This window comes from Stegodyphus dumicola, chromosome 3 (genome assembly GCF_044657685.1).
Source record: "Stegodyphus dumicola isolate Sdum_Otavi_A_Nest chromosome 3, ASM4465768v1".
NCBI classification, from domain to species: Eukaryota; Metazoa; Arthropoda; class Arachnida; order Araneae; family Eresidae; genus Stegodyphus; species Stegodyphus dumicola.
The window spans coordinates 209,555,051-209,578,702 of NC_140770.1; the positions used below are offsets into that span (position 1 = coordinate 209,555,051).

At 37.6% G+C, this 23,652-nt stretch overlaps 1 protein-coding gene across 1 annotated transcript in view; it reads left to right on the forward strand.

The window, feature by feature from the left end:
- The window catches only part of LOC118192967 (major facilitator superfamily domain-containing protein 6-like), a 52,967-nt gene extending 30,795 nt beyond the window's left edge, over positions 1-22,172 (forward strand). The window contains exons 3-6 of the mRNA XM_085813819.1: positions 2,103-2,202; positions 17,159-18,532; positions 20,898-21,063; positions 21,834-22,172. Of these exons, the coding sequence (XP_085669945.1) occupies positions 2,103-2,202; positions 17,159-18,532; positions 20,898-20,962 (1,539 nt within the window). The 3' untranslated portion in view covers positions 20,963-21,063; positions 21,834-22,172. The remainder of the gene's footprint in view (positions 1-2,102; positions 2,203-17,158; positions 18,533-20,897; positions 21,064-21,833) is intronic.
- The last annotated feature ends 1,480 nt before the right edge of the window (positions 22,173-23,652 follow it).

The following is a 23,652-nucleotide window of genomic DNA, read 5'->3' on the forward strand; positions in this document are numbered from 1 at the left end:
GGAATTTTCTCTTTTCATCTTTCAAAATGTGTCACAAGATGACAATTTTTTTAACACGCTTCATATTAAGAAACAAGGTTACGTTTCATCTAACTCGCAAGGTTAACCACCTAAATGTTAAAATGAGGGGTATGGAACAGAGATATCAAATTGTGCAGCATGAGAGACACTCGCTAAAAGTTAATGTATTTGGCCGATAGGTGGATGGTACTTTTTTTTTTATAGATGCCACTGTTACGGAAATCACAAATCTCGATATGCTTTAAAACTGGCTTTCGCACAGTTAGAAACCGATTCGGATGACTTCGTTTTCCATCAAGACGGAGCAGCACTCCACTGAAGCTGGGACGTTGGACAATCGTTTGAGGATTATTTGAACAGTTAAACATCACTGTCCTCCATGATCGCTGGACCTCTGAGCGATTTTCACTTACGGTGTTTTATAAAACACATCGTTTAAGTCTCTCTACTTCCAGTTTTTTTGGTCGAACTGAAGATAACACATAATAATAGCCATAATAGCAGTGGGTATAGATATATTCACAAAAGTTTGGGACGAATTTGCATACCGTAGAGACCATCCAAAGGTGGGCGTATTGAGCACCTTTAATTTGTTTTGTAAAAATATCCTTTATGATAAGCCATGTAATATAAAAGTAATCTTAAGTTTCTATGTTAAATAATTTTCATAATATACGCATTTCATTCTGAGAGATTCTTTTATGCCCTGTATACGGAGGGTGTTCTCACATTTTTGTAACGATTTCTTTTGATTTTATTCCACTTCTCCTTCACAGTCTTCCAGAGTCCATCCAATGTTTTAGAATGCCTCTTATAAAGAGCATAAGAGATGCATCAGAGGACTTGGGTGGGATGGATTTAAAGGGAAAAGCTTCAATTCCGGTTCCATTTATCATTTTTTTCAAAAAATAGACCAGTAGATTTAGAGGTATGGCTCGGAGCCTTATCCTAATGGAACTTAACACAGTAAAGATTGTTTGGATAAAGAGATTAAATTTCTTCTTTAGGTGTTAAAACATATTTCTGATAGTAATACGAATTAAGTTTGACAATTTTTTCTATTTTTCTTATTCTAATTTTTCTGTTATAAGGAAATAAAAACTTTTCTTGTTTTCTCTGAACCAACATATTAAGTCTTTTTCTCCTCTTTCTCAGTCGTAAACCGATCTTTTTCTATTGCAATCAAATAAGTATATCCAAATCTCATCAACTGTAGCTATATATTTCTATTTTTCAGCTGCCCAATAATGTTGATACAGCAATCTGCACATAGTTTTACGCCAAGAAACATGTTTCGGCGTTAGGCGTTGAACATCATGTTTCTTTCTGTTTTGATTAGCTTTAAATCAGATTTTATAATTCTATTCATAGTTCCTACAGAGATAATTAAAGATTTTGAAACAGCTATTGGGGGGGAGGGAGCTGGATGTTCCTTCAAAACATGAGATACGACTTTAGGTTTAATAAGAGCTATATGTACCTTTGTTGGATATGCATTTTTTGTGTTTTTCCAAATCTCAGATGTAATCACGCACGTTTCGTTTCTTTCGTATTAATTATGTCACTTATTTTACGTATAGAAATATTAAAACCATGCTTTTCACATCTTTTTTTAATAATTGAATAAGAGTATTCCTTTAAAGACAACGCAGAAGTATAGCCTTCGATCCATTGTTTATTTTTCATCGACATTTTAGAAAAGGAATGTTTTTTATACTGCAGACGATAATTAAACCTTATTTCAATCAGATGCCAGTCACGTTTACATTTTAAAATTAATATTTAAATTCAAGGAGAAAATCAAAATCGTTACAAAAATGTGAACACCGTCTGTATATCGGTATCAGTCGCGTTAGAGAGCGGTTAATATAATACTATTATCATTGCTTGTACATATTCTGAAAAGTATGGAGCAGTTTCAGAGCGGAGTCAATAGTACACAAATTTTACGAAGACTTATTAGTAATGTAAACTCAGCCAATTACTAATTTTCAAGTTAAAATTCACATTTTGAATTTCAGTATATATTGTATTTGTGGATTCAGATTATTATTAAAAGTGTCTTCCGATATTTTATTTAGGAAAAATCGAATACCACCGACGAAATAAAGAAAGATTATATATTATGCATGTACAAACCTCTCATCCCCTTAAAGATGGTGCTATTCTGTTGGTTTGGAGGTGAGGAGTTAACATTTTTTATTTTGAAATGCGAATTTATGTATAAATTTTGCTATATAAAATACCACATACATTTCTGTAACAGCTTCGAGTTACTATTTTTTAACTGATTAATTTTCGAGTTACTGATACTATACTTTTGCAGGAGGGTATACGTTTCGTTGACTGACGATATAAAATTTAAAAAATTATATTCTTCGATTTAATCTTTCCTTTATTAAATTCTATACAGATATCCTGCCAACAGGCGAAATCGGATATTGAGTGTTAAAAGAAAAGGAAGAAAGATTAGGCTTTGTCTGTTTAATGCTTGAGTATGTTAAGCATTTTTCTAACACTGAGACTTGAAAACAACACATTTGACATCTTCCTTTATTCCAAAATGTGTTAGCATTAATGATAGAGTTATTAATTATATAAGGCTGCTTTTAAACGTTTACTTAATTCATTAAAATAAATTGCATTTTTAAAAATTAAAAATTTTTTCCAATCAAATGGAAGAAAAATTCTTGAGTAGGAAACTAGAGAAAAACTATTTGTTAAATGAAAAGTAATCTGTAAGCAATTTGCGAAATTAATGAATAAATTAAATTTTCGGCTAACAAATTGAATAATCATTGGGTAAATAAATCGAAAGTAGTGTGCTAATATATACGAGTGTATGATGAATATTATCAGTGTGCTAATTTATTTTGCATCTTGATTGGAATGTTGATAAATGTAGCTCGCACGCGAATAGGATGTTTGATAGAAAAAAAAAACTTGTAGACGCTGAATACTTTGTATACTGGTCATCAAAATTATAGGATAATGAGGAAAAAAAAATGTTCACTAAGTTAATATCGCAGCTAGTGCCCAATGCTGTAATTTTTTATGTTAATTAAATATAATTGAACACGAAATTGCATTTCCACCTATACGGTAGCTTCAGAAATGTGAAAATTCGATGACTGACAGTGTGATGCGCAATGGATGCATATTGGAATTTCGGTCTGCAGATTTGTGTAAGTAAATTCGGTTTCCGAGCGTGATCAGTATTCAGTACTTATGGCAAAGTCATCATTTCAGTGAAGGTCAAAAGTGGTGAATAATTGGTAGAATCGAGTTAAGTTAAACACAAATGAAAGTCACCCAAGATCTGAATATCCCTCAAAGTGGGTTTTTAAGCACTGAATCAGTTGATAGACAGCGATCAAAAGCGACTAAGAGCAACAGTTGCATCGGAAGACCGTTTTCTGTCATTGTTATTTCGAAGAAACCGCGAAGCGACTACAAGAGATTTGGTTTTAGACCTTCAGACTGTCAAAGGAACTCAAATCAGCCATTTTACTGCCACACGAAAACTTAACGAGTTTGGACTGCATGTGAGAAAACGAATGGTTTGTGTCCTACTCACTCCAGCTTCCAGAGGGGGCCGCTGAAACTGGCGCTTTCGTCATGCTCAATCAGTCGACAACTGGGTCAGCGTATTGTTTAGTAACGAGTCCAGATATAGTCTAAACAATGATTCTTGACGTGTTTTGATCCCAAGAGAGGAAGGAACACTAAAAATGTGTTTGCGAAATATCTCCTTTCCGCGACCTCGGTTTAATGGTTTGGGAGGAATCATGCTATATATCTTTCAAGGAGATTCTGTAACTTCTTGGAAATATGTGGACGAGGTACTGGAACTCAAAGTTAGATTGTTTAGGGGTGCCGTTGGCCCAGAGGTTTTAATAATGGATGACAATGCTCGGCTTCATGGAACATATGTTGTGTCTGAATGCTTGCAAAGAGAAGATATCACTCAGACGGATTGGTCACCTTACTCACCCGACTAGAATCCGATTGAATATATGTGGGATATTTTAGGACCCCGAATTTCAGCACGCGAAATTCCTCCCCGGATCTCCAGCAGATGAAAAGTGCTTTTTTAGAAGAGTGGCATGCGATTTCACAAGACTTGATCAACACTTGGGTAAAATCTATGAAATCAAGATGTGAGGTATATATATATATCTCCGAGGTGACCATACGGATTATTAAAGAAACACTTTCTCCACAAGAGGTGACTTCATTTTTCCATCATTTTCTATTTTCCATAAATTTGGTTTTAATTTCAATATTTTGCGAATGATCAACTGCCAAACATTGCAATATATATTAATGCTTTTGTACGAATTTCTATTAATATTTTTTCATTAAGCATCAGTTACTTTTTATTTCTGTCATTATCCTTTAATTTCGGTTACCAGTGTAGGTAAGAGGACACATAATATCCTTCAAAGTGGGTTTTTTAAACACTGAATCAGTTGATAGACAGCGCTTGTCATACCCATAGTGACGTGAAGAGAAGAAAATACTTCCTTAGAAATCATTTTTCAAGAAAATAAAATTATGTGTCCTCTTACCTACACTGGTAACTGGCAATATATATTAATGCTTTTGTACGAATTTCTATTAATATTTTTTCATTAAGCATCAGTTACTTTTTATTTCTGTCATTATCCTTTAATTTCGGTTACCAGTGTGGGTAAGAGGACACATAATTTTATTTTCTTGAAAAATGATTTCTAAGGAAGTATTTTCTTCTCTTCACGTCACTATGGGTATGACAAGCACCAAGCGTGTCTACCCATTTCGTGTCTAGTCTTTCGAGGGCCATTTCTTTATAATTTAATATTTAACGTGGGTTACCGATTAACAGACTTCATCAAGCAAACAAAAGTCCTTTTATTCTAATGTATTTTCTAATTTGTTTACATTGCTGAACATTTACGATGAAATTTATAACAAATTGGAAATATGTAATCGCCCTTCAATGTGATCACATTTGTCTATGCCTATTTTGATAACATTAACCGAATGATAACATAAAACGCTGAGAAAAATATTTCTTTCCAAATAGCAATGGATGACTAACTTAAAATAAAATTAAAACGAAGCATATTAATAGGTATTTTCAGAGCACTTTTATTCATTGCCTTTCTCCCATTCCTTGTCAAAGTGGACAGAATAAGTCGGGTACACAGGCCCACCAGCGGCTGAGCGGTAAAATCATTGGACACTGGTAGCTCGGTCCGGGTTTCGAATCCTGGTCAACGGGCCAGCTGTATAGACGTTTTCACTGTTTTGCCCATGTGAAGCGTGTATAAGAGAAAATCTCGCCATGAAAGCATCCTTTCCTTTAGTCAGATAGCCCTCCAGTACTTTGCCGTAATTCAATTAGACCTAAAAGTCGGCTGCGCGCTAGTAGTTCGTCCCCGCCTGTCTTCCCAGCAAAAAGGCTAGCTGCATGCACTTTTCATGATTTTTACGAAGTATAATTAGAAGATAAGCCATTCCTTTAAGCGGATAGAAGCTTCGATGCAGTCACTTAATTTTTCCTCCGTTTCATGAGGCTGTACGGTCTTTATTATGATATCATACATTCGGGAATACTGCAGTATTTTCAACAGCAGCATCAATATGAAAATACATCATTAAAAACATCCAAATATTCCATATATAATTCATAAAAAGTGCTAACTTCCTTTTATTATCTTCAATAAACAGAGTCGTAGCCAGAGTTTTCAGCGCCCAGGGACAACTGAAGATTTCGCGCTCCCTACTGCTTGCCAAGGATGGAAAACATTTAATTCTAAAATACCGTAATATCAGTTTGGCGCCCCTTGGATTCTGCGCCCGGGGACAGATGCCTCCCTTGCCCCCCTCTAGCTACGCCCCTGTTAATGAAGGGGTGTCTATAAAAGAAGCCTCCAAAAGGTACTATAAAATTGTTCCCTCTTCAGTTGCACTTTATTTTACGGAAGATTTCTTCGGCAAGTATTTTATCTAACTGTAATTGATGCCAGAATTAATTAGTAAACGATAGATTTGTCTGACGCGCTATACATTACCACCAATATAATAACTGGTCATGATCATCGCCACCATAACTGGCCACCACCATAACAAAATTATGGTTAAACAATCTTAACCCGTATCTTATAAGACAAAATTTTAGGTAAACCGATTAAGGTGATACAAGTGTTAACGTGAAAGTGATATAAATGTGTTATTAAGTGAAAAGTGCTCAACGTGTATCGGTGATTCAAGAATGACACGTAACTCATCTGCACAGTCGGAAGGAGAGCCTCAGATGCAAAGGTCGGATTTCGATCCGCAAGAGATACTCGACAGTGACCAAGACCATCAAGGCAAAGTTCACCTGCTCTACGAATTTATAAGAAAGAAAGCCAGCACTTATAGAAGTGGCAAATTCCTCCTACCTCAAGATCTTCGTGAGCGACTGCTATGTGCTCTGGACGCTCTGGAAACGCTAGCCTTGAGAGGCCCACACCTTGCAGAGAGTCCAACCCTAGCAGACATAGGAGTAAACACGTCGACGGTTCTCTGTTGTGAACTTGCTCAATCGATTCAGCAAAATGCAAAAAGACAGGTGAAGCAGCTCCATGCAAGCAAAGATACTATACAGCAGGATAAGCACCCGGTTATAGAAGGCAAAGATGGCCAACCTACGTACGCGCAAGCGGTAAAGCGGAGATGGAAAAGGAAAGTCACGAACATGCCGACACTGCTGATCCTCCTTAAACGTGATGAACAGAGTGCGGATATACGCGGGGTACTAGAAAAGCATGTCCAAATTGAAGATCTGTGTGTCAACCTTCGGGGCATTACGAACTTAAGTAGTGGAGGTGTGGCGGTGCGATGCAACAACAAGGATGAAGTACAGAAGATAAGTCAGTTCCTAGCTCAGCACGATAACCTAAAGGATACAGTACGCACGCGTATACCACGGAAGAGAACACCGAAATGCACAATCGACAATGTACCGTACGGCACCTCGGAGGTGGAAGTACAAGAAATGCTACAAAAGTCTTGCAAACTTGGGAATGAAGAGTGTAGAGTCCTCTTCAAGCGCCCGGACAGAAGGAATAGAGCCACAAAGTGGGTGATTGAATGTACCCCTGGTGCCTTTCATGTCCTCATGTCCAAACGAAGATTGTTCCAAGGATGGAGGGAACATAGTATCTACGAGTTTACAGGAGCCAAGCGCTGTTTCCGCTGTCAGGACCTGGAACATACGTCGAAAGACTGCTGCCACAGGCCTTACTGCGCTTACTGCGGAGGCTGTATGACATTAACGAATGTAAGGCGGACTGCCCTGAATGCATTAACTGCATCATAGCAAACAGAGATTCAAAAGTTAAAGTGGATACACACCATGCAGTGTACGCAGCAAACTGCCCAACATTCCATGCGCACATCCAGAAGATTAAAGCACGTACTGACTACGGCGAGGACAACTAATTTAATAGCCCAGCAAGCAAGGCATCGTCTACCTACTACAACAGCCAGTTCACTTAATAACAAGCGCACCTCTCTAGGAAGCAAGTCAAGTATTTTCACAGTTAGTAATTTTACCTTAAAAGTCAATTAATTTACAAAAGTAATGGAAGTGAATTCAAGAACAGAGGAAAGCAATGTGCTCAAGTTTGTCCAAATCAACCTCCAAAGAGCGCGCGCGGCTACTGCACAGCTAGTGCAATATGCTATGGAGGAAGAGGCGGACTTCCTTTTAATTCAAGAACCTTTTCTTTATGCAGGGCAAGCAGCAGAATTTCCCCTCCAATGGACCGTCATCCAGGATTCAGGAAGTGAGGGAACAAGAGCGGCAGTAGTTTGTTGCCACAGCAGATGGTTGCCAGTTGTGCTAGCAAAGTCAAGAGACATGGTCACAATTGCAGTCGAGGCTATGGGACTGAGTGTCCTGGTCACGAATGTTTACATTCCACCTACAGTAGACGTTTCTCCCACATTAGATGCCTTGCAGAATATCCTTACGTCCTACCCGCATGCACACCATGTATTGGCAGGAGATTTTAACTCTCATGCGGAGGACTTCGGATATCCGACCACAGACCCAAGAGGTAGAGAAGTTGTGGACTTCATTGCATGCAACGGACTCATTCTTCATAACGTGCGGGACAGTCTGCCGACCTTCGAGACCCAAATGGGAAAAGGATGGCCCGACATCACTCTGTCAACAGCGCGTCTGGCTCAGAAAATACAGCACTGGACCGTAAGTGACACTCCCTCAAACTCGGACCATCGCTATATAACGTTCCAGATAGGTCAGCCACATGCGCAGTTTATGAACAAGCGTTATAGAACCAATGGCAGAAAATTAAAACAACTTGTAAGCAGGCTAGGACCAGTACTAGAGCAGGTGGACGAGGCACTTATGAAATGTCAGAACATAAAGGATACTGACGACTTAACCACCAGTATGATACGAGATATTCAATCTATCTGTGATGCCACCCTAGGCCTGAAATCACCAAAAGTTTTAAGAGTGGCAAACTGGTGGGCGAAAGAGCTCCGTGCACAGCGCAGTCGCACCAGGGCATTTAGGCGTAAGATGAAGAGCGAAAGAGACCCAGACAGGAGGCAAGCCCTTAGTGTTCTTTATAATAAAGAGCAAGCTCAGTACAAAAGGGCAATTACAGCCGCAAAACTTGCCAACTGGAGGGAGTTCTGTACTAAGAATGTAGAAGTCTATGGTGCTCTCCACAAGATAGCTTCGAACAAAGTTTACAGACCACCGGAGCTAAGAGCCTTTGCAGGGCAGCAGGCTGGACACATAACAGAAATCACGCTCAGGACAATTCTTGACGCCGTACTTCCGGAAGAGGATATTACAGATCCTTCCGACCACCAGGCTTATACGCTGCACACATCTGTCCCAGATGATATGCCATTTACGGAGAAGGAAGTCTCCGCAACGATCAAAATTCTCCCGAAAAGTAAAGCCCCTGGTCCGGACTCAATAGACTATCCAATCTTGAGAGCAATACATAAAGCAAGATCCGGCTTTCTCACGCGTTATTTTAACAAACTGCTAGCACTGCAAAGTTTTCCGGAACCTTACAAAACGGGGCAGGTTGTGCTCTTTAAGAAAGAAGGGAAGGATCCAAACAGCCCATCCTCTTTTAGGCCGATTTGTCTTCTCCCGGTAATAGGGAAACTCTATGAGAAGCTCCTAGTCCAGCGGCTTAAATTTCATATGACGCAGGGTGGGGCAATCTCTGACGCACAATATGGATTCAGAGAGCTACGCTCAACGATTGCTGCCCTATCAAAGATAAGAGATTATATCAGCCACTTGCATGAAAGGAAACAGCATGCAGCGGTCCTAAGTCTGGACCTGCAAAGCGCATTTGACTCTCTGTGGTGGCCCTCAATTTTAGAGGCACTGCACCAGGCAAGGATCCCTGATAACCTCTTGCAGGTTTTCAAGCAATACCTGTCCAATAGAAAGTTCATAGTAACACACACTGGCGGTGTCATAACCAGAAGCCAGACAAAAGGCTGTCCACAGGGATCGTGCGCGGATCCAGACTTGTGGAACGCAACTTTCGATTCCATCCTACGATACGAATGGCCGTCCCATACACAGATAGTAGCCTTTGCGGATGACGCGACCTTTGTGGTGGGCGGCAAGAGTAGAGATGAACTGCAGCAAAACTGCAATGATGTAATTGATACCTTCTCTCGGCTGTGTCAGGAGAAAAAGCTAATAATTTCTGAGGCAAAATCGAAATATATAATTTATCATAAGCCAGGCCAAACTTTAATAAGAAACCCAACCATCCAGCTTAATGGGAAGACCATCAAAAGGGTCACAGAACTAAAACTCCTGGGTATTATATTGGATGAAAAGTTCACCTGGCTGCCTCACCTTAAAGCCCAAAGAGAAAAGGCTCGCCGAATCGCAAACAATCTGCAAAAAATGCAAGGCCCGCGCTGGGGCCTTCGGCCCAATATCTACAAGATACTTTACTCCACTGTCGCGGAGAGGGTCCTAACCTACGGAGCAGCCATCTGGGCAGCCCCGATGACAGTCAGAAAGGCAAAATTGCTAAGTAGTGCACAGCGACCATTTGTCCTGGCCATAACGAAGACCTACAGGACAACGTCGACTGCAGCCGCTTCGGTATTAGCAGGGCTTATGCCGCTCCCAATCAAAGCGCAGCAAGAAGCCTCAATTGCAAAGGTGACGCAACTCCAACAGCCATGCACATATGGGGATACATGCTATCTGCCAGAAGTCTACGAAACACGCAGGTCCAAACTAAGCACACATCCGTCGGAATATGGACTGGGCATAAGGACTTTCCACTCACCAGCGTTAACCCCGCGCTTAGACGGACCAGGGGCCGTGCTTTATACAGACGGGTCAAAAATTGATAACGCTGTAGGCAGTGCCTATATAGCCTATATAAATGGAAACATAGCAAAGGAATGGAAGGGCCGTCTGGGCGCACAGAACTCAGTGTTCCAAGCGGAAGTAGTTGCCCTCACAAAGGCAGTGAAATGGGCAATTGACACACGGCAGAGTCGAGCTACGATATTTACTGACAGCCTGTCAAGCATTTATGCTATCAACAACCCTCTTTAGCGCTCCGCACTAATCTCGCACCTGCAAGAAATCCTTCGTCTACAAGAAACGTCAATGAGAATCCAAATTTCCTGGGTGAAGGCGCACGCCGGAATCCAGGGAAATGAAGCAGCAGACGCTCTTGCCAAGAAGGCTGCCCAAAATGAGGAAACGGAGCAGATTCAGGTGCCCCTGCCCCGGTCATGCCTAAAGAGGCAAATAGAGGAGTCCGCCATTGGAAACTGGCAGAATGAATGGGACCAAATCCCGCAAGGCCGCAGAGCATATGAGTTCCTGCCCAAGGTAGAGGTGGACCGGCTCATCTCAGCGCCCTACCTCACGCGATATATAACAGGCCACGGCCCCTTTCCGACGTACTTTGCAGAAAGGGGTCTAGCAACAACTGATATGTGTGTTTGTGACAACGTGGGCTCACCAGACCATTATGTCACGGAGTGCCCCTTAACAACAGAATGGCACATCAAATTCCCAACTACCAATGTTCTGCCTTTCAAACGCCTTCTCGTAAAACATCGAGGCACGCGGCAAAAGCTTAAAAGCATAATGGACAAACTAGAAAAAAATGGGCATAGACCTCTGCAGGCCGGAATAGGGCACATGCAATAAACACAATTGGCATAAAAGCGTCTTACAACTGTGAAGTCTCTAGATGGTTGCAGGGCCAGGGTAATACCCCAGTAGTCATAGAAAGCCGTCCGGGTGCCCTGTCCTGCTGTCACCTGTCACCTGTCATTTATTTGAGAAATTAAAAGAGGGAAATTAACACACAAAAAAGCAGATCTTCATATAAATTCAAATAAATCATGAAAGTAAATTTCGGCCAGCTATCAGAATTCAGGGAAGAATTGAAAATTAAAAAATACAAACAAGAATAGAAAACGATTCACTTTAACATTTAAAAAAAAAACTACAAAGAAATATTTTAGGTAAACAGTTAACAGGATTTAACGAAAAAGGAGGTTTTTAAGGACCTGAAAACACTCAGTTTCATTGTTGTGGTTATTTATGATCACTTGTCTGACGTAGTCAGCCGAAGCCCACGAAAATCACAATCGAATGATTATGCCCTTTTCCACGAAAATCTCGTGGCAAGGAGTGCTTTATTACGTCTGCCGTTGGCAACAGCCTTGAGCCCTATTCAGGTGACAGTATGATTTAGCTCAGTTCCGGTCCCTATTTTGTTGGAGAGCACCCGGGGTAGGTAGATATGTAGGTAGGTTACGGAGGACTGGAACGCCTGGTGTCTAACAGAGGTAAACAGGCATGTGTTCCAAGCCCTCCTCTAACTACGGCAAAAGCTTCCTGGAACCACACAAGGCTGCACCAGGAGATTATTGAGGTTGTCAAAGGGAAGTACATGGCCTTACAAGGGCATTAGTAGGATTGTATTACAGTTTGAAGAGGCAAGCTGTGGTGTTACAGATAGTAGGTAGTTAAACTAAAAATACTTGGATAATAAGACGTACGCATAAAAAGACATAAAAATGCATAGGCAACAATACACAAAGCACAATGCGTAAAATGCATAAACAGATAGCACAAAAAACAGGTACATACACATAGTCACTTAAGGCACAAAAATATAAATGGAGTACATGAAGTCACATGAAAGCTGGAGCACAATGTTAGTGTAAGGCAGTTCTGTTGTATATAAATACAGGTACATCTTTAATGATGAATGATGAGTTCATGAATACTCATGTGTGCAGAAGAGTGCGGTTAGACTGCTAAGGCGTTGATTATTGTAGCGTCGCTAAGAACATAGATAGAAACATAAAAGGCACGAGGATGTTGTTGCACTAATTATTGGGCAACGCCCCAGCAATGTATGCATCGTGAGGCACACAAGGGTTCACTAACACTGCATAAGAAGATGTTGTTCACATGCTGTTGAAGGCATTACACACGTATCATTATGGAGGCATAACACATCTCACTAAGGAGATGCCATATATTTGCGAATTATTAGTATTACCACTTTAGATTGTGGGCAGGGGAGCTTAAACACACAGTTGTGGTGAAGCCCAGATATTGTAAAATTCACTGGACTAGTCTTAGAGCTTATCGTCAGTACACCAGAGCGTCATTTTAGCACGGTAGGTAAAGGTCTGTGCCCAATGCCGCGATGGTATTCATGATGCTGGAGATTGAATTAACCGCTCCTTTATGCGTTATAAGGAACCGGTGATAGGCGTTCCTATTATTTGTAGGTAGCGGAAGATGGTGTGCAGCCGTCAAAGGACATTCAAATACGTAATGGTCTGGTGACCCTTCTGATCCACAGACACAGATATCTGTATTTGAGATGCCGTGGCGATTGTAATAGCTGGGAAACGGGCCGTGACCCGTGATGAAGTAGGTGAGAGGTGCTACGGCAAAGAGTCGATCGGTGAAAACTTTCGAGAGGTAGGTGAAAGTCCGTTTGCCTGTCTCCATTGATTGGAGAGACCTTACTTTACGGCCCTGCATTGGTTGACTCCAAACAGCTGCCCCATAGGCACAATGGGGACAATAACCGTTTGGTACAGAAGTTTCTGTATATGCGGGTTAAGCCCCCACTGAAAACCACTCATCTGTCGGAGCCTATATGCTATGTTATAAGTTTTCTTTTTAATGTGCAAAAGATGTTGAGCCCAGTTCAATTTATCGTCAAAGACGATGACAAGGTATTTTAACTGACGAACAATCTTTATTCTTTTATTATTAATTTCGATGCGGAGTCGACGTGCCAGAGATCCACCATTTTTCGGGATCAGGAGTATAAAAGATTTATCTTCAGAAATCTGTAGATTTATATTTAGACATAGTGTAGAAAAAAGGTTGCACGTTTCTTGAGCATGGCGTTGAAGCTCTTCTCTTGTTTTGCCACGGACAATAAAAGCGACATCGTCGGCATAGGCATAAGTAGATGTATGTGCAGGCCATTGTGCAGCTAGAATTTGATTGAAAGTGAGGGTCCATTGGCCTATTTAATATGTTTAATTTTGATTCAGATTTAGTATTATTGTGATGTCATTAACCAGTAATAGGCCTATTCTGTCTTATCGTGATGCCCTTAACTTATAACACGCCTTCTGTGTTCTGTACTCATTTTCCTGTAACTTGCTTTATCTTATAATCTTGTAATCTTTACCTCTTATTGTTAAATTTGTACAATTCTTGATATATTATTAATGTACTTAATTGTATCTCTCTATGCCCTTGTTTGGCCATGTAAATATTTCTTTTATAAATCTGACACCTGGGCGACGGGGTGTGGGTCTCCTATGAGCCTTTGGTTCATTGAACTGCCCTGGGTTGATCCGGCGTTGGTCTTGGTCTCTCTGTGCGCGGCTCTCGTGTGGCCTCTTTGGCTGCTCTAGATCTTGGGGGGCGCGGTGCTGAACTGATTCACCATATGATAAACGTACAGTGCTCGCGTCTACCGTCAATGGAATGGAACGGAATGCCTGTCTCCATTCGGTCCACTCACGTTGCCATTGGTGCATTCCTTGCTCTCGTAGGAGGCCCTTTAGATAAGAGCAGGGCGCATGTACGGTGATGGGTTGGGCTGTCGGGTTGGAAATTGCATCTTTGGCCAACGTGTCAGCAGCCTCGTTGCCCTCATTATTCGCATGGGCTTTAACCCAGACTAGATTGAGATGGTAATGAGGGTGTTGCATAAGGAGATGTTGGAGACTGAGTATGAGAGGTGAGACATGATGATGGTTCTCAAGTGCAAGTAAAGTTGGAAGGCTATTGGTATAGATATTTGCTCGTGGGATCTGGCAATCTGAGATGTTGCACTGCTGCCGTAATTCCCAGTACTTCCGCCTGGAAGATGCTATTGTGAGTGCGAAGTTGTCCTTGCCAGTCGTGTACAGTTTTGCCATTCTCATAGTGCACAAAAGCACTACCTACATCATTCTCCTGCTTTGAACCGTCTGTGTAGATCTGGTTCCCATTCCGTGGTGCGTGTGTCGAGGTGTGAGTCTGTTGCTTGTCAATTTTGATGTGGGTTCCACTTCCTCTGAGAGCTGGATGAGTATGGGTAGAAGTGGAGGGACGTTCGAACTGGACTGGACTGTAGCTGGTATTTGCGAAAGTTGCATCTTTGCGTAGGTGGATCAATTTAGTAAAAGTTGCCTCCATCTCTGCTTTTATATGGAGTAGTAATATGCCGGCTAGAACTGTTGTTGCACTGGTGGCGGTTGTGCGGTAGGCTTTGCTTAATTGCAGGGCGAAGGGGCGTTGTAGCGTTGTAAGTTGCCTGATCTTGCGAATACCCATTGGCTGCGCCCAGATCACGGCAGCGTATAAAGCTATTTTTTTCTACAACTGTGAGGTATAGCACTTTTTGGATATGGGGGTTTTGGCCCCAGTGGCGACCTTGAAATTGTCTTGCTATGCGGGCGATAATTGACGTCTTGTTTCTGGTTTCCATGATATGCGGAATCCAGGTGAGACCTTGGTCCCATACTACCCCTAAATACTTGAGATTCCGCACAATTTTGATGTTTTGGCCTAGGAGCACCCGGGGAAGGGACGGGTGCGAGGGTCTCCCACTCCTCTTCCCGTCCACCAAACCACACAAGAGGACTTTGGGCTCGCTGCATATTTACAGTGCCGCCATGATGCACGGACACTATACATTTACAAACATCCATGGTATCCGGGAATCCAATCCGGGCCCTTCGGCACGGCAGTCAGCGACGCTTATCGGTTGGGCGACAGTCAGTTCTTCTAGGTGGTAATGCATACTCGTTCCCCGAAAAGTGTCTTGGAAGACTGTCAGAATTAGAAATTCCCTGTTTGCATTTTAGCTTATTTCTGCAAATCTTTCAAGGCTTATATTACGCGAAACATAAAACTAGTACTTTCTTCAGCGTCGATAAAATCGCTGCAGTTTTCAGTTAAAGTACATTTTGTATACATGAAATTTATTTTGATTATAAATTCAATATCACTGCTCAAATAGCTTAAGGAGATCGATGACGTTTGATACTGTTTAGGAGACATAAACTCTCAGTTTTTCTCTCCTCCCTAGTAACATAAATATAAATTATGTGAAACAAAATCATTCCAATTAATAGTATGCATTATTTACCGTACAAATAAATATTTGTATGGCCTTAAATATTTTACCAATTAAATCGCAGTTGTGTATTGTATTCAAAGTTTCGTTCCTTTTTCTGAAGTAATTTTCGTTTCTGCGTTACAGAGATACGACAAAATAAATTTAGGCTTTAAAATTATTTAATTTTATACTCAGTTTAATTTATTTAACATTTAAGTACTATATAAACATGCCCTAATTTGATGGTTGACTGAAATTCTAAACGTTATTGTTAATTAGGAATATTCAATTAATTCGATTAAATTTTACATGCCTAAATATAACAATATTATATATTACGACTGTAAAATTTTACAGTTGAAAAAACGGTATTTTAGTGCGATAGGTCAGAAACTGTAAATTTGCAATTAAAAATTCTGCCTTTCATCTTCAAAATTAGCCACCCAGAAGAAATGTTTGAGGTATAATCATAGAAAATTAGGGTAATAATTTTACCCGGTGCAAATATCTACGATTATTTCACGAAGTTTAAGGAAATTTAAAGAATTTCTTAATACCGAAAAACTTTCACAGACGTTTTCTCCACCTTATCTAATTTGCATTGTAATTGTTGGATTATTTTTCATGTTTAAATTATTTCAGTTTTTCTGAGGTATCTTTATAAAGAACTTTAAAAGAAGCATTAGGGGACAACTGACATTCAATGAAAGAAGAAAATTCAAGCATGAAGATTCTAATATTATTTTATTATATCCTGTAAAAACCACCTTCATTAATATGGAAATTTGGAACTAATTCTGTGGCATACAACATAATTTAATTGGTTTTCAAATGAGATTAACTATTTGAAAACATAAATGCTTATTCAATTACGCTCTTGTTATTTAAATTCTGATCTAACAAACGAATTTTCTAAATGGCGTGATATATAAATCCACTGATACGAAATTTCCAAAATATTGTTAATCTTAAGCTTCAAACATTTCATGACAGTGCACGAAATTGTAACAGAAAATCGTAGGTGTCGTTTCTCTTTGAGAAATTGCATAATATATCCTTTGAAAATCTTGTAAATTTTACTTTACGCTCTTCCCCGGTGGTAAAATCATTTATTTCATTAAACTTACATAATATCTGCAACGAAACCAGACCAGATACATACAGGAAGTAGAAAACATATAGCGACATTTTAAATAACGCCTGTGTTTTTCATGAGTGTATAATGTACTTTTTACCACTAATCAAAATAAAAGTCTGTAGTAAACTGAAAAAACAGAATGCTTAAAAATAACGCAAACAATTCTATTTCAATAGCAAATATCATTACTAAGTATTTATGACATTATCAAAACACGTTACACAATTTCTTTGTTACTCATACTTTATTTTCTTCTGACAATGTGTAAAAGTATTAGATTAAATAAAGGAATTTATTAAATGTATGCTTCTTTTTTCAGCTGGAGCTGTCATTGTACCTTATATCCCTGTTTATTTCAAGCAGCGTGGTCTCACTCTTACAGAATTATCCTCCACGTATACAATAGCACCACCTCTACAATTTTTAGGAACCACCCTGTCTGGAATAATAGCTGATAAACTGGGACGGTCCAAGCCTGTTCTGGTAGGCAATCTAGTGATTACAATGCTAGCTGTCGCAAGTTTACTTATGATGCCAGGAATGAATATTGAAAGTTGCGATGGCCAGCCCTTTACTCTCGAATGTGATGAGAGAGAGTCCGACAAACTAATTGCAACAACTACCTGCGGCAAAGAAGAAAATGTCACAATAAAATCTTGCAATTTGGATTGTTCTAAAAACAGTACTCAGTATTGCTATGGAGACAGTCTTATGTGCAGAATTTTACAGGACGAGGAAGAGTTTCATAATTTTTCGCTGTCACTCCACATGAACAGCAGTGCTAAGCTGAAACAAGAGTGCTCCTATAATGTTAATACATTGATATATAACAATACAGCTTATTCCTGGTGCCAAGGGCCCCATAAAATGAAATGTATGGCACTTTGTGAGGTTTTCACTGATGAAAAATGTGCAAGAGATAGGGCATTGAGATGGGAATTAGTAGTCGCCAATATGGTAATATACATTATTTTTCTTATGGGATATACAACTTGTTTCCGCATTTTGGATGTCACTTCAATGTCTCTGGTAAAAGAACATAATTCCAGTTTCGGACGAGAACGCTTCTTTTCTATTCTTAGTACCTTAATTTTTTCTTCTCTATCCGGATATATTATAGATCTAAGCACACCTACAGCAAGTGAAAACAATTATGCATCTACCTTCTACTGTTTCATTGGATTGTCACTTTTGACATTAGCTATTACTTACAAATTAAAAGTCAAAATCGAACCTCCGGGTGAAAATATGTGGAAAAAGTCCTTGATCTTAATGAGAAACACCGACATTATTATATTTATCTTAGTTCTTTTTGTACTTGGCACCACGTGGAATTTTACAAAGAACTTCACAAACTGGTTTCTAGAAGATCTGAATGCGCCTGCAATCTTGATGGGTCTGATTCCAGCTATGAACAGTTTGTATGGATTACCATTTCTTCTTACTTCAAACTGGTGGGTTAAAAAAATCGGTGCATCAAATATTTTCATAATAGCTCTTGTAGCATACTGTGGAAATACTGTCGGATACTCCTTTCTCATTAATCCATGGTTTACTCTTCTTCTGGAAGTATCCGCAGTGTTTACTTATCACCTCTTGTGGGTAGCTGTAATTGTGCATAGTCATGAGATTGCTCCTGAAGGTTTGACGGCGACTGTAATTTCTGTAGCAGGAGCCATTCATTACAGTGTTGGTAAGTTTTTATACATTAATTAAATTATTATAATGAGGGCTCTTCAAGCATTTTATTTTTTCTGTATTTTATTCGTGTTTATCTTAGCTTTCTACAAAAATGTATGAAAATAAAAACTAGTTAAACTGTACCCTTAGAAAACTTTAATAAGTTTTAAATTCGCATTAGAAGTAAAATACGGCTGTTCAGATGGGCTATAAAGTGAATCCATTTAGCATACGTTATAGAATCATTCAGTTGTTTTGAAGCGGGAGACGTGAAAAATGTGAAATGCTCTCGCCAGGATTCGAACCCCAGACCTCTCAAAATCGCATCGAGTATGCTTCCAGTTATACTACGAAGGCCGACTAGATATCGAATTTAAAGTTAAGACTGATAACGATTAATATCCGTTTGATGAAATTTGTTTCAAAAATAGTTTGCGTTATACCCAAGTAAGACCAGAGCAAGAATAAATTCTTTATTAGAATGTACTGTTACGAATATTCTACATAGATAGATGATTTTAGTGCAATTTTATGTGAAACTGTATTTTTCTGAGTAATGTAACACGAGAAATCTATACAGAATGCTGGAAAAGTAAGAATACAGTTACAAGTCTATTCAAAATAGAGTAAATGGATATCTCGGTCAGTTGGCATGATATCGCCAAGCTGGCAACAGTTTCGGCCACTAGCTTTTGTCGCGAAATTTGGTGAGAAATTGCCACTTGGTGACTATTTGGCGACATTTTTGTCCGGTCCCTGTATCACTGTAGTAGGTATTATAACTGAGTAAATGTAATTGATCACTATATTAGCTGTTGCCGTAATTCGACCCTCATATTGCCTTTCAGTAATTTTAAGAAGCAGAAATTACTAGAAATATCTCGAAGCCGAGTGAGAACTATAAAAGGCCGATGAGAGCATCTAATTGGAGTTGTTGTAAGCTGTTAGCTCAACAGATTATTAGCTGTGTTTAACGTTCATAGTAGTTTGAAGTGTATCCGCTGATCGTACTCGGTGATATTGTGAAGAGTTGTACGACTATGGTTTACTCTTCTTCACATAAACATATTTAAGAAGCGATTTAATTCCATCATTATGATCTGTATATCTTGAATAAGAAGTAAATCTGATAAAAATTTTCGCATAAAGCAACAAAAATCGAAATCCGTTGGTGAAGAAAATGGTTGGGAGCGTTTGTGTTTAATTTAAGAGAGTTTAATGTGTTAGTTAATTGTTAACGTTTGCTGAATTAGATTCCTTCACAGCAGAGATAATCAAAATCCAGAAAGTCCAATATCTGTAAGTTTTTTAAATTAGCAGTATGACAGCAAAGCAGTTATCTATCTATTGGTTATAAAAATAAACATTTTTTTCATGAAAGCGATTTGAAAATGACGTAAGCAATTATATTGAAATCTCTATAATTTAATATCGCAATTAGCGAAATGAAGTTCTATTAGAAATTCTAATAAAAGCTATTCACATAAAGTTGATAGATTTTAAGCAGCATAATTAACATTTTTCGTAATCGTTAAAAACTATGTCCTTGTTGTCAATGCAAAAATAAAGTTTCTTTAACTCTTGTGCTTATACCAAGTTATATAACCAAGTGCTTTATTAAGTTATATAAAAGAATTTACACCTTGTCTTTTTTATTTGTATAGAAGTTTTCTTACGTTTCTTACGTTTAAGTAATCCTCTTTTGAGCTTTTTTAGCTCACGCTTTGTTTCTTAAATTACACTTTCTTGATTTTACTTTATTAATTTTACTTTTGTATATTAATTTTTCTGTCAATACATTATAAAATTCAAGATGAACAAGTTTAAGTTGTCAATTAAAATTAAATCTTTAGAAACATAGCTCAAATTAATGTCGCTATTTTTTCTCTTATAACTAGAATACAGTTTTACAATAACAGTCATGAACATAATTTGCTTGAATCATATATTTTTATTTTATGACTATTACCAAAGCAACTAAATTTGCTAGAATTCTCTGGCTTTAAAACAATATTGCACTTAAAGTTTAAGATAATTTATTAAAGTCATTTACATTTGCATTTATGAAATCAGAATTTGGACAATAATTTAGAAAGTTATGAAATCGAATACAAAGTCCAATTTAAATTAGTATTTTAAAATCAGTGACCCACTAAAAGTGCTGGGTAGAAGGAAAATTAGTAATTTCTTAACTGTAAAAATATAATAAATAAAACTGAATAAATAAAATATTCAAATCGTGATAAATTAGATTTTTTAATTATAATATTATTTTTTTCTGCTCTGTATCGGTTATGCAAATTCAATGCGTATTAATATTCTGTGCTTATGCATACTGATTCATTCGATTTCCCATGAAAAAATCTATTTTTTTACAGGTAAAGCCTCAAGCAGTTTAATTGGTGGGCTAATCATGAGTGCATTTGGAGGAAGACTAGCATAGAGTTATAGCACTTATTTGCTTAATTGCTGCTATACTGTATGCAATTTATGTTTATATCCGGCGAAGATGTCTTTCAGTGGCTCATAACTTTGAAAATAATTGTAAGTATTGATTCTGGATACAAAATTTATATCAGAATAATTGATTAAAGTTGACAATACTGGAGGTGATGAAAAACATATATTTGATAATTGATCATAGTATGTGTGAGTACCATAATCGTAATTTAAATTATGATGATGAGAAAAGTGTCGTTAAATTTTCACTTTTAAAGGTTTTATAAAAGCATTTAACTAGATAATGAGAAATGAATCTAATAATAATCCTATAAAAGTGAAACTAACGAAAATAAATATGCTGAGTTATGTAATTTTTTTAAACACATTTTCTTCTCTTATATGACACGGAATATTTAATGTTTCTTAGCATACTTTTCTTTATACTTATAATGTTTAAGATAGATAACTAATAACTTGGTGTCAAAAATGTATCACCAAGAATATGTGATCCGGTATAATACTAAGTCCCAATATTGTTTGTCCCTGAAAAAAGATAGACTCGTGGCAGTCTCTGCCAGTATAAAGTTCCATTTTAAATATTATAAACCAAATGAATTTAACTCTGATTTTTTTCAAAAACTAATGTATAAAAATCACTCGGATGTTTTAACTGGGAAAAATCGTTTTCTTCATAAAACAGATACGCGAGGTTATTGCAAATGTTTTAATGCAATTAATCTAGTATTTCTTTGTAATAATTTTACACACTTTAATTAAGTATTTTTATATAAATGCTGAGTAGGATGTGTTTAAATTATTTCTTTCTAAACAATAAATCTGAAATATTTTACATGGCAAACTAATCTTTACAGGTGGTATTGAAAATTCTGGATATAAGGAAGAATCACAAGAGACTTACACACAAGATCCTGAGATTTCTTATGTAAAAACCTGAATGCCTAATTTTTCGAAATACATTGCTTCGTACTGAAGAAATGTGCACTTTTTAAAATTACGAAATAGAAGATTTCTGTGTAATAGACATACATAGTCTTCTTGTTTTATGTATGCTTTTGTAGTCCAGTTTTATGACAAAAAGATTTTATATTTTTATGTAAATATACAAAGTATAATGTATTTTGAGATTTTTACAAGAAACAGAAAAGATTATTTTAATAAATTTATGTATATATAAAGTATTTGCAATTTAATATTCAGTTTATTGAGTTTGCATTTTGTATGTCTTTTTTATATATTTATATTTTATATGATTGAAATTTATATGCTTACATTTAATATCTTCTTTTAAAGTACACGACCTTTACCCACTTCTTTACAAAAAATGAGACGTCTTATAAATTTATTTTGGATTATATTACACAGGACTTGCATTACTTAAGGATGACAAATTACACTATAAATATCTGCCTAAGAGGAAAGATGCCTTTGAAAATTTATTCATGTTATAGTAGGATCATCTTGGAAAAATGTAGCTTACTAGGCCAAAACTATTACGCGGTAGAACACAAGAATTAAAATATATTGATCCTTTTCTATCCGTTAAAATAATAAATTTATCTGGAATATGGGGGATGTGTCAACATCTAATTCAAATTAAGGCATTTCACGCATTCTAGTACAATAACGCAAAAATATCGTCTTTATTTTCAATTTTAAAGCTTAGTAATAAACTTAATTAAAGGTGCTTTCTTATTATTACGACCTCCGCTTCGCAAGCGCCACTAAAACTATCGATAAATTGCCAGCGCAAACAGACTTGACGTAGCAGGTAGCCCTGTCAAAGATTCGTTTAGTTTGCTCGTGACGACAAGAGCTCTCAGTATACGAAGTGTTTCATATTTCTTTTTTCCCCCGTATATTAAAAGTTCACCATCATTCGTAATTCTCTCGTCACCAGAAGAACGAAGAGTATTCCACTTGTTAATGTAATTTATTAAATAAAATGAAGAAAAAAATTTACTTCCGATTTTACCGGATAGTTTGTAATTATCACGAATCTTATGTTGTTTTCCGGAGTTCATGCGGCGGAAATCCTTGGGACTAAAAAATGCTTCTCATACCAATTATAACAATTCTGAAACAAAGCATCCACAAAATGTAAATGAAAAGTAAACATGAACTTGGGCGATAATCCTGGCACCAGCTTGGTATCTTCGAAACAGTAAATAATAAGGAATTATAATAGTAATAATAAGGATTTATCAATTAAAATATACAAAAAGTCAAAAGATAAGTGCAAGATGTAATGATAACTGTATTATCACCAGTGCAAAATTTCTCGATTTAATCATTCCATAAAAAATATTGTTAGGCACATCAAATTTGTAATTTCCAGAAACAATTGGAGATACTTACGCTCTGTGGCAACCATCTCAGTAGAAGTAGCCAAATTTTCAGAAAGTGTCAAACTCTAGCAACCATGCACATAATCATTCTTCTGGCAAACATGCTGAAAACAAACATTTCAATCAAGCAACGCCGTCATTTTCGTATGCGTTCTGTTTTGTTGTATTCCAAGTTCCAATGGTTTTTTTTTTTTATACTCAAATAGTGATATTTTTTGCTTTAACTTAATTTTAAAGCATGAGCTTGTGGAATTCGCTAGCAATGGAAGAAACTACAGTAAAATTTCGGTAGTAATTCAGAATTTTGCTGAAACTTTTCTTAAGG